The sequence below is a fragment of the Oryctolagus cuniculus genome, chromosome 5 (genome assembly GCF_051225735.1).
Source record: "Oryctolagus cuniculus isolate XC-2025 breed Fujian yellow rabbit chromosome 5, ASM5122573v1, whole genome shotgun sequence".
In the NCBI taxonomy this organism is placed as follows: Eukaryota; Metazoa; Chordata; class Mammalia; order Lagomorpha; family Leporidae; genus Oryctolagus; species Oryctolagus cuniculus.
In genome coordinates, this window is record NC_142871.1 from 1330716 (window position 1) to 1343094 (window position 12379).

The window sequence follows — 12379 nt, forward strand, 5'->3', positions numbered from 1 at the left end:
GTCCCGTCTCCTCCTGCCTTCTAGCGTTTGAGCTGATTTTCCTAGTCACGAGTCCTGGTCTTTTCTCTAACAAAGCTCCGTACGTCCACCTGCACTGCATTAGACGGACACAGGCAACCTGTTCTTATATTCTATAGAAAGCTCCTCTCCATCCTGTCCAACACACCGCTGCCGAGACAGCGCCAGTCCCACCGGCCGGGGCCTGTGAGCAGGAAGGAGCTGTCTCCCTCAGGGACGAGCTGTCTGTCCCACCGAACCCCACCCGCTCTTTCCAGCCCACCGAGCACAGGCCACATCCTCCCCTCGCGTGGGGCCGGCTCTGCCGCTGCTGACACTGGTGCACGCGGGCGGCACCTGCTCGGGGCCAGCTTGTCCCTGTGGAGTGCAGATGCCTCAGTCACACAGGGACTCTCACAAATGATGCCCCGGCCGGGGACGGGCCTGCAAGCTGTGCTTAATACAACCAGGTCTGTCTTCAGCCTCTCGTCCTCGTCACTGGCTCATTATACCAAGAACTGCACTGGGAAAACGAAAAGTGCCTACGATTTTGGCTTTGAAACATGATTGGTTTTGTCTGGGGGCCAGTGTTTGGCTTAGCGGTTAAGACACTTGCGCCCCGTGTGCCTGGGTTTGATGTCCAGCTCCGCTCCCCACACCGGCGTCCTGCAATGCCGCGTGGGAGGCAGCAGGCGGTGGCTCCGGTGCCGGAGCCTCTGCCACCCACGTGGGAGACCGGAGTGCCGGCTCCTGGCTTCCTCCTGGCCTGCCCGGCATCGGTCGGCACTCAGGGAGTGAACTCGTGCACTGGAGGTGTTCTCTCCCCTCCCTGCCTTCTTCCCTCCATTTGACAACTTGTCAAATAAATAAGTTTAAAATTAAAAAACAAGACTGGCTCCTGGCGTTCGGGTTGGGCTAGGATGAGGCTGTGTCCCTGGGACTGGGGGCCACAGCCGGGAGCAGAGTGAGGACCCCACCCAGCCTGCAGGACAGGAACCGAGGCCGCCAGGCAGCCTTTTGGGGAGACGGCCAGAACATTCTGTTCTGCTCTGGGGGGCACCAGTCACAGAGAAAGTGGCCGCTGCAGACGGAGAAGGCGCAGGAACACCCCATCAGTGTCCTGAGCACTCAGAACCCCCGGGGACCCAATCGGCTGCACCCCCAGCCCTCCACACGGGCGCCAACCCAGGCTCTAGGTGACGCCCCACAGGGCCTGGCCCATGCAAGCCTGTCCCTGGCGGGTGGCTGGCGACGGTAAGCGCCATCTGACCGGCTGCCCGGCTCCCGCCACCCTGGTCACGCGCACCAGGTCGCGCTCACGCTGCAGCCTAAGGAGTGCTTCAGTGTAGAGGGGCCCCCACGGTGCACCCCCGGAATTCATTCTTAGATAGGTACCTGCTTTCCCGGCACCTTCCCGCGGGGGCAACTTCTCGTTTACGGAACCTGCGAGAGGGAAGAGGGCGGGGTTAGCTCCGGTGCAGAAGGAGCGGCGGCAGCCCAGAAACGCTGATGCCACCCGAGCCGGGCCAGCGCCCGACACCGAGGGGACGTCCTCTCAGAGCCACCAGCAGCACAGGACAGACGGCTGCCCCTCACCCTCCCACAGCACCCCTGGGGCACTGCCCCCCACACAAGGGACGCTCAGAAGCCCCGATCACAGCGGAGAAAAAATGGACAGGGGCCTTCCGAGGGGGACCCCGTGAGACGGCACCCGGCACCGTCAGCCGTCAGCGTCCCCCGGTCTCCGGGCACGAGCACCGCTCCCGGTGCCCGCTCACTCCTCCCCTCTTCTTTCCACTTAACAAAGGAGCACACAGGGTCAGAACTGCCGGGGCGTCTGTCTGCCTCTTCAGTCCAGGACAGAACGGCGGCAGCCATTGGCCAGGTGGTGCTGCTCAAACGTCCCAGAACCTCCACGGTGCACGCGGCGTTGCAACACAGACTGGTATTTACAGCAGAAACACAAAGTCTGTGACCTGCTGTGTGGGGATGTCACAGCAGGGCCTCGGGAAGGGAGGGCGCCGTCCACTGGCCAAGGGTCCCGGGCGGCAGGGAGGCAGCGCCGTCTCCCCCGAGCTATGGTCTGAAGCCGCCCTGAGGGTGGTGCCCAGGTGCCTGCCCACACTTGAGAAAGAGAACACGGCCGTTCTAGAACCTTCTGTTCCCAGGGATAGTCATCAGGCAATGCAAGCTTCAGGCACGCGGCATGGGCACGCACTTGGGAATGTGTCTGTGAAATCAGCCAACAACGGCACATGCGGGCGTGCTGCCAGCAGGCAAAGGTACACGCGGGCACGTGTGCAGAGAGCCGTCAGGGGACACGAGTTAGTTACATGCAGGCACGTGTGCTGAGAGCCGTCAGGGGCACGAGGTACACGCGGGCACGTGTGCTGAGAGCCGTCAGGGGGCACGAGTTAGTTACACATGGGCACGTGTGCTAGCAGATGCCAGCAGACACAAGTTAGTTACACACGGGCACGTGTGCTAAGAGCCGTCAGGGGGCACGAGGTACATGTGGGCACGTGTGCTGAGAGCCGTCAGGGGGCACGAGGTACACGCGGGCACCTGTGCTGAGAGCTGCCGGGGGCACCAGGTGTGCGCCTCCTCCTCGCCCGTCTGCTCTGCCACCAGGCGCTGACACACCACGCCCCCTCGAGGCATCAGAACCCGGGAGCCACAGTGGCCCCCTGCGTGGCCCCCGCAGACCCCTGCCCCTCTGCCTCCTGCCTTTGCAGCAACATTTCACAAACCCAGGTTTCTTAGGGGCTTAGGTTCCTCAGTCATTGCTTATTTTCACCGTGGAGCCAAACATATGTCCTCCTTCTGCCTGGAAATGAGAGCACCGTGGTGATAATTCTGAATGTAAGCGTGCGGGTTGTATTACTGTACGTGGAACATAGGTATGCTACCAGTAATTAGAGTCACAGCCCAGAGAGGCAGGGCTGGCTCCTCACGCAGGCTTCTCGGGCGGCCGGGGCAGCTGAGGCCCGCGGGGCGCCCACAGGCAAGGGTCGGGGCGCAGGTGCAGCAGGCACACCTAGGAGCGAGGAGCGGCTCCTGCGCGTCTGAACGCTCGGGGCTCTGCCAGCGCCGGCCGGGTTCCGGGGGGCGCCGCTGACCTTCTCTGAGGAGGTGTCCGAGCCTCGCTCGGGCCAGACACCTCCCCCGCCCTCGGGTTTCAGTGCCTTTCTGGCAATTAGGGCAGTGTTTCTGCAAAGAAAACCACAAACGCGGAGGGAGGGAGGGATAGGGAGCCATGAGGTCTTGCACCTGGTTCAAATCCAGCCACACTCGGCCACACCAGTCACTGCCGAGCCAGCCCGTACCGGGGCAGGGTCTGCTAAAGCATGAGGTCTCAGGCCCGCTCCTACCTACTCCTGCACTGTAGATAGAGCAGGAGAGGCGAACCTGAGAGACGCATGCTGGGGCAGGTGAGCGGTCTGCAGTGAGCCCACCTGGGGCCGACGCCCTTCCCAGCACAGGTGATCGGCACAAACTCACGGCATCGGAGGGCAGAGGGACACAGGGACAGACAGGGGAGGGGGCGGGAGTGGGGGCCACCCCGTTCTCTGGAAGCCGGCGTCTCTGGCTCTGCCTTCCTGCCGGTCACTTCTGTACCTGGACGGTCGGAGGGGACAGAAAGACTGGGCCACGCCCCACCGATGTGGCTTTGGGTGGAGAGGGCGGAGCGCGGCAGAAGTTCAAACCTCACCTCCCAGCTCTGAGGCCCTCAGGTGCCCGCACCCCCTCAGAGCCTCAGCTGCCTCACCTGTGAAACGGGTCCTCAGATTCTGCTGTGAGCCCGCCTGCTCTGTGCTGGCCACACCCCTGCTCTGTGCTGGCCACGCCCCTGCTCTGTGCTGGCCACGCCCTGCTCTGTGCTGGCCACGCCCCTGCTCTGTGCTGGCCACGCCCCTGCACTTCGCCAACCAGCGTGAGTGCTGACGGCCAAGAGTGAGAACACCTCCCACAGGGAACAGCGCTGTGTCAGAGGAGCCGGTGAGGCACGGGCTGTGTTCACGCCAGGCCAGGGAGCAGAGCCCTAAGGAGCCTGGGCCACCGGCGCCTCGTCATCCACACAGCCTCGGGGGCCGCTCAGACCATGCTGCCCAGAGACCCACTCTGATCCCCCTGACGCTCGCCCACGGCCATGTGCTGAGAGGACTCAGGCGGGACGTGCCTGGGGTGGGGGCGGGGGTGGGGGTGGCGGGGAGGCCCCGTGGGTTTGCTCAGTGTCAGCACAGCACCCTGACGGGCCAGGCACTGCGGAGCAAAAAGCACGCAGGGGCACAGGTGCGCAGGTGTGCGGCCGTCTCTGCGTCGGCCTTCCACTTCCTGGCTTTGTGTCCTCTGCGGCACCTCCCACCCTCACCCCTGACCTGCGTGCTTCCGTGGCAGGAGGGGGTGCCTGAGCTCAGCCGGAGCAGTCTCACAACAGGGCCACACACGTTAGTGGTTTCGTAAACCTGCCCAAGGTTTGGCCAGTGTGGCTGCAGAGAGGGCAAAGAAGACGCTGTTAAAGATACGTAGCACTTGTCCAAGAAACAAGATGGCTGCGACAGCGGGGGTGGAGGGCGGGGGCCGGGGCAGGGTCCCTGGTCTGCCGGGAGGCCTTCCACACACAGAACGTGTCCAGAGGACGCACCCATTGTTCCTTGAAGGGAACAGTGCACGCTGGGACCACTAGCTTCTAAAAGATCTCTTGATTTCTTCTAGAAAGTTCCATCACATATTAGAATGTAGGAGAGACAAGCCATTGGGAAGCCATTGCCGGAGCAGGCGAGACGAAGCAGTGCAGAGAACACTCCAGCTCAGGGCCCAGTTAGCCAACAAACCCAGTGCGCAGGCAAGTCCGGGAGGGCAGTGCAGCAGAAGTGCGAGTGCCAGGCACTTCCCAAAGGCCCTTTCTCCTGAATGAAAGCAGCACCACCAAAGCATCGCCCGTGAAAGGGGGGGGTCGTTCAAAGTAAGCGCGAGTGAAAAGACGGCAGAGGAGCAGCTCAGCCCGAGGGCAGCTCGCCCCGTGGGCACGAAGCTGCCGCCACCCAGGGCAGAGTCAGGCGTAGCCACGCGGCCCGGTCCCGCGGCCAGAGCAGTCCTCTCCATCACAGCCGCCCCCTCGGCCTCTCCTCTACCATCTCAGTCTTCGAAAAAGTCGGGATCAAGCAAATACCCTCAGAGCCGCCGGCCTCCGGAACTCCCTGGGGGCTTCACAAACCTGCATGGCCCCGCCTGACCCCCACTCTGTCTCGTCAGGCTGAAATGGATGCCTCAGACATAACAGCGGTGTCTATGGAAGAACCCGCACGGGTGGCCGTCAGCTACACTCTCTCAGTCACCGCCCAGCCTTGCGGGCACAGGGGGGTCAGCTCTGTCCTCCCCGAGGTCTGGATTTCACTCCCGCTGCGGAGCCGGCCTGAGGGTCAGTGTGCTTTCTGCCTGGTGTGCGGGTTGTTAGTTTTTAGCTTTCATTGCTGATGCCTATTGAAATCCATTAATAAGGGTCATTTTTCAGGAGGAAAAATGGTGGGAGGTCACTTGGCACATCAGTCCACCTGTAACCACACACACACACACACGGAAACATCCACGTGTAACTACACACGCACACACAGAAACATCCACCTGTAACTACACACACACACACAGAGAAACATCCGCCTGTAACTACACACACACAGAGAGAAACATCCGCCTGTAACTACACACACAGAAACATCCGCCTGTAACTACACACACACGGGAACATCCGCCTGTAACTACACACACACACACACGGAAACATCCACGTGTAACTACACACACACACACACACAAACATCTGCCAATAACTACACACGTACACAGAAACATCCACCTGTAACTACACACACAGGGGAAACATTTGCCTGTAACTACACACACAGAGAAATCTCTGCCTGTAACTACACACACATGCGCGGAAATATGCACCTGTAACTACACACACGGAAACATCTGCCTATAACCACACACTTACACACGGAAAATCTGCCTGTAACCGCACACACACATGTAACCATCTGGTTGTAACTACCAGGCTGCCTTCTGCTGACGGAGGGCCGGGTGGGGGCCACGAGGGGCTTGGCCGCGGCAGGTGTGCGGCTCCCACTCCTCTGCCTCCGGCCTCGCAGGCCCCTCCGCTCACGTGCACAGCTCCACTCTGGGCACCGGGATTTCAAAGACGCCTTCTCCGCGGGTTCAGCTTACAACCCCTGAGACCACTTTGTGCTCAGGCCAGGAGCAGGCCTCGCCGAGGAGCAGGCTGGCAGGAGGAGATGAGAGGCAGGTCCTGACGCTGTTCGCACATCACGGAGGAGGTGCCAGCTGCTAACAGGGAGCCGGGGACAAAAGCCGTTTGTGAGCTCTGCTCCCGCCCCCAGCAATGTCACTCTTCAATTCTTTGGAGAAGAAAAGGAGAAGAAAAGCAAAGGAAAAAGGCAGAGAAAGTCCCGCTGAACAAGTGGGACTCATGGAGGTGCCCAGAGCAGGCTGGAGGCACAGAGCACAGGGAAACCCACCCGCCACGCCTGGCACCGCTGGGAGCACCCTGGGTGCTGTGCCGTGTCCTGAGCGCCCAGCCGTCCACAGACCCGGGGACTAAACCCACAGGCGTCTGTCTCCAAGCTGTGAGCAGCAGACAGTGCTGTCAGCAGGGCGAGCGCGAGGGGTGAGAGAGGCTCCTCCATCCCCAGGCTCCCTGCAGGCCCCACGCTGTTTGCCATGGTACCACCCCCTGCCAGGTGCCCCAAAGAAAAGTACTAATATAAAGGGGCCGCCCCAGGACCAGGTGAACAGCCCGCAGGCCAAGGTATCCCCAGGCCAGCCCCTCCCCAACCACTAAGCCCGTGTGCCCCAGGCGTGGGGCGGCTCCACTGCCAGCATGCGTCCCCAGCTGCTGCTTGAGCTGCCAGTGCACTGCAGGGGCCTTGGGTGCTGCAGGGGCCTTGGGTGCTGCAGGGGCCTTGGGTGCTGCAGGGGCCTTGGGTGCGCTCCCTTCGGGCCAGGGCTGCGAGCGCCACGGTGCCCAGCAGGCAGGCACCAGTGAGGTGCTCCTCTGTAGCGGGCACTGGCTCCAGACCCCATGGACACTCAGATCCTGTCTGTGAGAGGCCAGTGCTTGCGTCACATTAGGCGTGGGAGGTGCGCCAGGTGGGGGAGGTGTACCGGGTGTGGGAGGTGCACCAGGCGTGGGAGGTGCACCGGGCGTAGGAGATGCACCAGGCGGGGAGGTGCACCGGGTGTGGGAGGTGCACCAGGCGGGGAGGTGCACCGGGCCTGGGAGGTGCACCAGGTGTGGGAGGTGCACCAGGCTGGGAGGTGTACCGGGCGTGGGAGGTGCACCAGGCTGGGAGGTGCACTGGGCTGTACCGGGCGTGGGAGGTGCACTGGGTGGGGGAGGTGCACCAGGTGTGGGAGGTGCACCAGGTGTGGGAGGTGCACCAGGCGGGGAGGTGCACTGGATGTGGGAGGTGCACCAGGCGGGGAGGTGCACCGGGTGTGGGAGGTGCACTGGGTGGGGGAGGTGCACCGGGTGTGGGAGGTGCACCGGGTGGGGGAGGTGCACTGGGTGGGGGAGGTGACCCAGGTGTGGGAGGTGCACCAGGCGGGGAGGTGCACTGGGTGGGGGAGGTGCACCAGGTGGGGGAGGTGACCCAGGTGTGGGAGGTACACCGGGTGTGGGAGGTGTACCAGGTGGGGGAGGTGCACCGGGTGTGGGAGGTGCACCAGGCGGGGAGGTGCACCGGGTGTGGGAGGTGCACCAGGTGTGGGAGGTGTACCAGGTGGGGGAGGTGCACCAGGTGTGGGAGGTGCACCGGGTGGGGGAGGTGCACCGGGCTGCACTGACTCGGAGCGTGGGGGATGCACAGGCAGTGAGTCCCGGTGTCTGCCGTGGAGACCCGCCTGCTGTGACCCTGTCACAGTCACAGTCCCCTGGACAGCCACACCCACCCAGCCCCGCAGCCCTGCGCCAGCCCTTTCTGTGCTGGGTCAGCATCAGAGCCCCCCGGTGTGAGGGTGAGGCGCCCTCCGTTCCCCTGCATCTCCCCCTTGAGTCCCCAAATTCTCTGCACAAGCCGCCAGCGACTCTGCAGCTGCAAGATGCCCCCACACGAGCACCTGCCCTCCCGCAGCCACATCTGCCGCACAGGAGCTTGGGCTGCAGCCGGGGAGTGACCGGGAAGTCAGCGAGTGACCGTCACCGGCCCCCTGGCCCTGAGGCCGTAGCGCCGGTCCATGCCCCAAACCATGCAGAAGGCCAGGCCCCTCTCTGAGCCAGCGCAGGGGCCCCGCCGTCCACACCACATCCGAGCCAGCGCAGGGGCCCCAGCCGTCTACACCACATCCGAGCCAGCGCAGGGGCCCCAGCTGTCTACACCACAAGGTTTTATCCCCCTCAGGAGCAGCTCGACACAGTCGGACCAGGCTCTCGGAGCAAAAAGGCAAAACCCTCTTTACTCCCGTGGCTAGAAGCCCGAGCTGACGAGGGGGCATTTCTGTTAGCGAAGCGTTACTGAGGCCTGGCTGGAAACGGGACGGAGGGAGCCGCGGCGATCTGGTTCCAGATTCACTGTTGCAGACAGCGTGGAGTTCGTCCGTTCTGCAACTGGTGTACGAGGAGGTCCTTCCAGACGCTCAGCACCACCAGGACCCCGGGCAGCCCCTCTGCGTCCTGCTTTGTAAAACCAGGCTCAACTGTAAACGCTGCTGCGGGAGGGAGACCAGAGAGAAACCTCCGCGATGCGTCCGAGCGAGGGATGCAGAGTCCACCCGAACAGTGCCAGTTCTGCCTTCTCCCCTTCCTCCAGGGCCCTGCAAACCGGCTCTGAGGATCAACCACCGTCAGCTCGCTCGCTCGCTCTCAGTATATATATACACACACACACATATATATTCACAATATACATACATATACATACACACATACACATATACACACATGCACACACATTTATATACACGCATACACACGCATACACATATACACATACATCACACACATACACACACGTGCATGTCGGTCTTTTAGGTCCTGGATGACAAATAGCTTTTTTGATAATCACATTCTAACTCCACGTCACGCGGCTCTGCAGTGGGGAGCAGCCTCCCAGAAGCTCAGGCTCTGTGGGCCCGTGAGGGTGAGGAGCCAGGAGTTCTAACCCGGCATCTTCTGCAGATGTCTGCATCAAGGAACAGAATTCCCGCCCCTAAATGGAAACCAGGTCTAAACGTGAAGTCCAAATGTCACTATTCTAACACCCTACACGGGAAGCTGGGAAACATGCCGTGTGCTTCATTGTGTTGTATGATGATGCGTCTTCTGTTTATTATGCCATGTGATGACATGCCTTGTACTTTATTCTGTCATATGATATCATGCCTTGCACCTTATTATGTCATATGATGGCATGCCTTGCACTTTGTTATGACATGTGATATCATGTCCTTTACTTTATTCTGTCATGTGATATCATGCCTTGTACTTTATTATGTCATATGACATGTCTTATACTTTGTTGTGTCATGTGATATCATGTCTTCTACTTCATTATGTCATGTGATATCATGTCTTCTACTTCATTATGTCACATAATGACATGTCTTGTGCTTTATTATGCTGTGGATGACATGATTTGTACTTTGTTATGTCATGTGATTACGTGTCTTGTGTTTATTATGTCATGTGATGGCATGCCTTGTCCTTCAATATGCCATCTGATGGCATGTCTTATACTTCATTATGCCGTACGATGATGTGTCTCGTGTTTATTATGTCATATGATGACATGCCTTGTGCTTCATTATGTTGTATGATGACATGTCTCATACTTTATCATGTCGTGTGATGATGTGTCTTGTGTTTATGTCATGTTATGACATGCCATGTATTTTATTGTGTCATGTGATGACATGCTTTGTACTTTGTTATGACATGTGATGACATGCCTTGTGATTATTATGTCATGTGATGACGTGTCTTGGACTTCAATACGCCATATGATGGCATGCCTTGTACTTTATTATGCTGTTGATGGCATGATTGTACTTTGTTATGTCACATGATGACATGTCTTGTACTTTGTTATGCCATGCGTTATCATGTCTTGCACTTTGTTATGTCATGTGATATCATGTCTTTTACTTTATTATGTCACATGATGACATGCCTTGTACTTTATCATGTTATGTGTCATCATGTCTTGTACTTTGTTATGCCTTGTGATGACATGTCTGTATTTCATTATGTCATGTGATATCATGTCTTCTACTTCATTATGTCATGTGATGACACGCCTGTCTTGCTGTCCTGATACGTGCAGGCTAGGACTTCTGGCAGACCACGGGATTTCTCGTGGATGGTCCGAACGTCTCCTGAGAAATTAATCAAACTTGGGCTGCACACCATTTTCCAGTAAAAGTGATCTGAACCATTTATGGCCTTTTTTGGTAAAATATTAATGGAAAAGAGACCATTTTATAGATTGTTAGCCTGCCAACTTTATTACTTTCAGTACACCAAGCCCTCTTATGAGTAATAAAATAACACAAATAAACCATCTGGAAATTGGCCTATGAAGAATGATGCTTTTTCTTTCAAAACGTGTATATACAAAGGAGAAAAGTTCGCTCTCCTGGCCAAAGCAAACATGTGGGCTTTTCCACTGGCGAGCGCAGTCCTGGCGGCAGCTCTACAAGGTACAGATTCGGACTCGCCGTGGCCTGGCATCATCAACCAGGGCCGCCTCCTTCAGTGAGCTTTTGCCTGCACAGGTGTGCACACCTGTGTCTCGGCTTTTCTGCTCCTAACCACAACGGCTTCAGAACAGTGTAGGCTTTGTCCACCACCCCAGCTCCGCTCCACCCGCTGCTGAACCCCCTTCTAGCTATGCACAAACTCAGCAAGGGTGGTTGGGAGGAACAGCAAACTCACTGCTGTCTTCTACCCCCACGCCAAGCCAGACCTACCTGGGCACCTGGGTGTCTTGTGGGCCACGGCGGTCCCACTGATGGGCCTCCCGTTGGGTGTCACGCACCAGCAGTATCCCGTGTAGCTGTGACACTGGACCTGTGGAAAGGACAGGACACGTGAGCCCTCCGGCCGGTGCTGCAGCGCCCCTGGTCCCTACGGCCAGGGCATCCTCCGAGGTGCGGCTGGGGCCCAAGCCTTCAGGGACAGCTGCTCGATAGGGTGCTGGGCTAGGCTGCTGACCATGGGCCTCGGAGAAAGGCGACCTGGTGCTTCCGCAGTGTGCCACAGGGTCCCAGGGCTCACCCTCCCAGGCCGAGCCCACACCCTCCTCTCAAAGGGGAAACTGAGGCATGGAGTCAGGACTCACTCAGCGTCTCCGAGTTGTTCAGGACAGGGTCAGGGAGGGGAGCCCAGCAACAAGTGGTCTCCCCAGCCATCCGCCTGCCACCTGGGCCCTTCAGACAGCCGCTGACCAGGGCTGGGCTGTCCCGGCTCTCCCTCTGCCCCCTCCCTTGGTCATCTCTTAAAGGTCACATGACTGCTCTGAGAAGCCAGCACTCACATTAACCCACTGATGGTGGGCGTGGTCAAGGGCACGCCCTGTTTTCTTGTCTAAACCAAGTGTTGTTAATGTTGCATTCAGGGGTGCTGTTCCCTTAGTACAGACCGACAGGGTCGACACACTTAGAGTGCAGAGCGGAGCCTCCGCTCCACTGCTGCCTTCGGCTAACAGTGGTCACAGGCGAGTGCTGGCCTCGGCCTGGCTCCGCCTCCCATCCACAGCCCAGCACTGAGCTGCCTGACGTAACGGAAAGCGAGCCAAGTCCAACTCCCAGCCAGGAGCCAGGTCGGGGTCACCCCTGCGGCTTCCACACAGCAGCGGGGCTGGGGTGCCGGCCGCGAGGGCAGAGGCCCCGTGCCAGCCAGGGACCGCGAGGGCTCCCCGCCTCATCTGCTGGTGCGAGCTGGGCTCCCCCAGAGCTCAGAAGGGCGTCCCCGAGGCCAGCCCGCCCGCTCCCGCCGCCCCGCGCGGCCGCTGACCTGGCTGTAGGTGCCGTCGTCGTCACACTCGGGGATGAACACCTGCTGGAACTCCTTCCGGGCCTGCTCCTGGGTGTACTTCCTCTCGGCCACACACCTGGACACGTCTGCGGGGGAGAACAGGCAGGGGAGGTTACGCAACGGGAGAACGCAGAACCGGCGGGGACATCAAAGGTGCCGGCGTGAGTCACCGGCGGGGGCGGGTGGGGCCTTCCCGGCACCTGCGCACCCTGGGGCTCGGCCCCCTACCTTCCTCCTGCCCTGCCTTCCTCCTGACCAAGGCCTGGCCGTGAGCAGGGGAGGGGTCCCCTGTTCTGCTGGCTGCGTGGGGAGACTGAGGCTCAGGCACAC

General features: G+C 59.8%; 1 protein-coding gene across 2 annotated transcripts in view; it reads right to left on the reverse strand.

The window, feature by feature from the left end:
* SMOC2 (SPARC related modular calcium binding 2) overlaps positions 1-12379 on the reverse strand; it is a 134337-nt gene that overhangs the window by 64645 nt on the left and 57313 nt on the right. For both annotated transcript variants that reach the window (XM_070074590.2, XM_070074589.2), the window contains exons 3-5: positions 12029-12135; positions 10984-11083; positions 1393-1440 (exon numbers count right to left, since the gene is read on the reverse strand). In XM_070074590.2, the coding sequence (XP_069930691.1) occupies positions 1393-1440; positions 10984-11083; positions 12029-12135 (255 nt within the window). The remainder of the gene's footprint in view (positions 1-1392; positions 1441-10983; positions 11084-12028; positions 12136-12379) is intronic.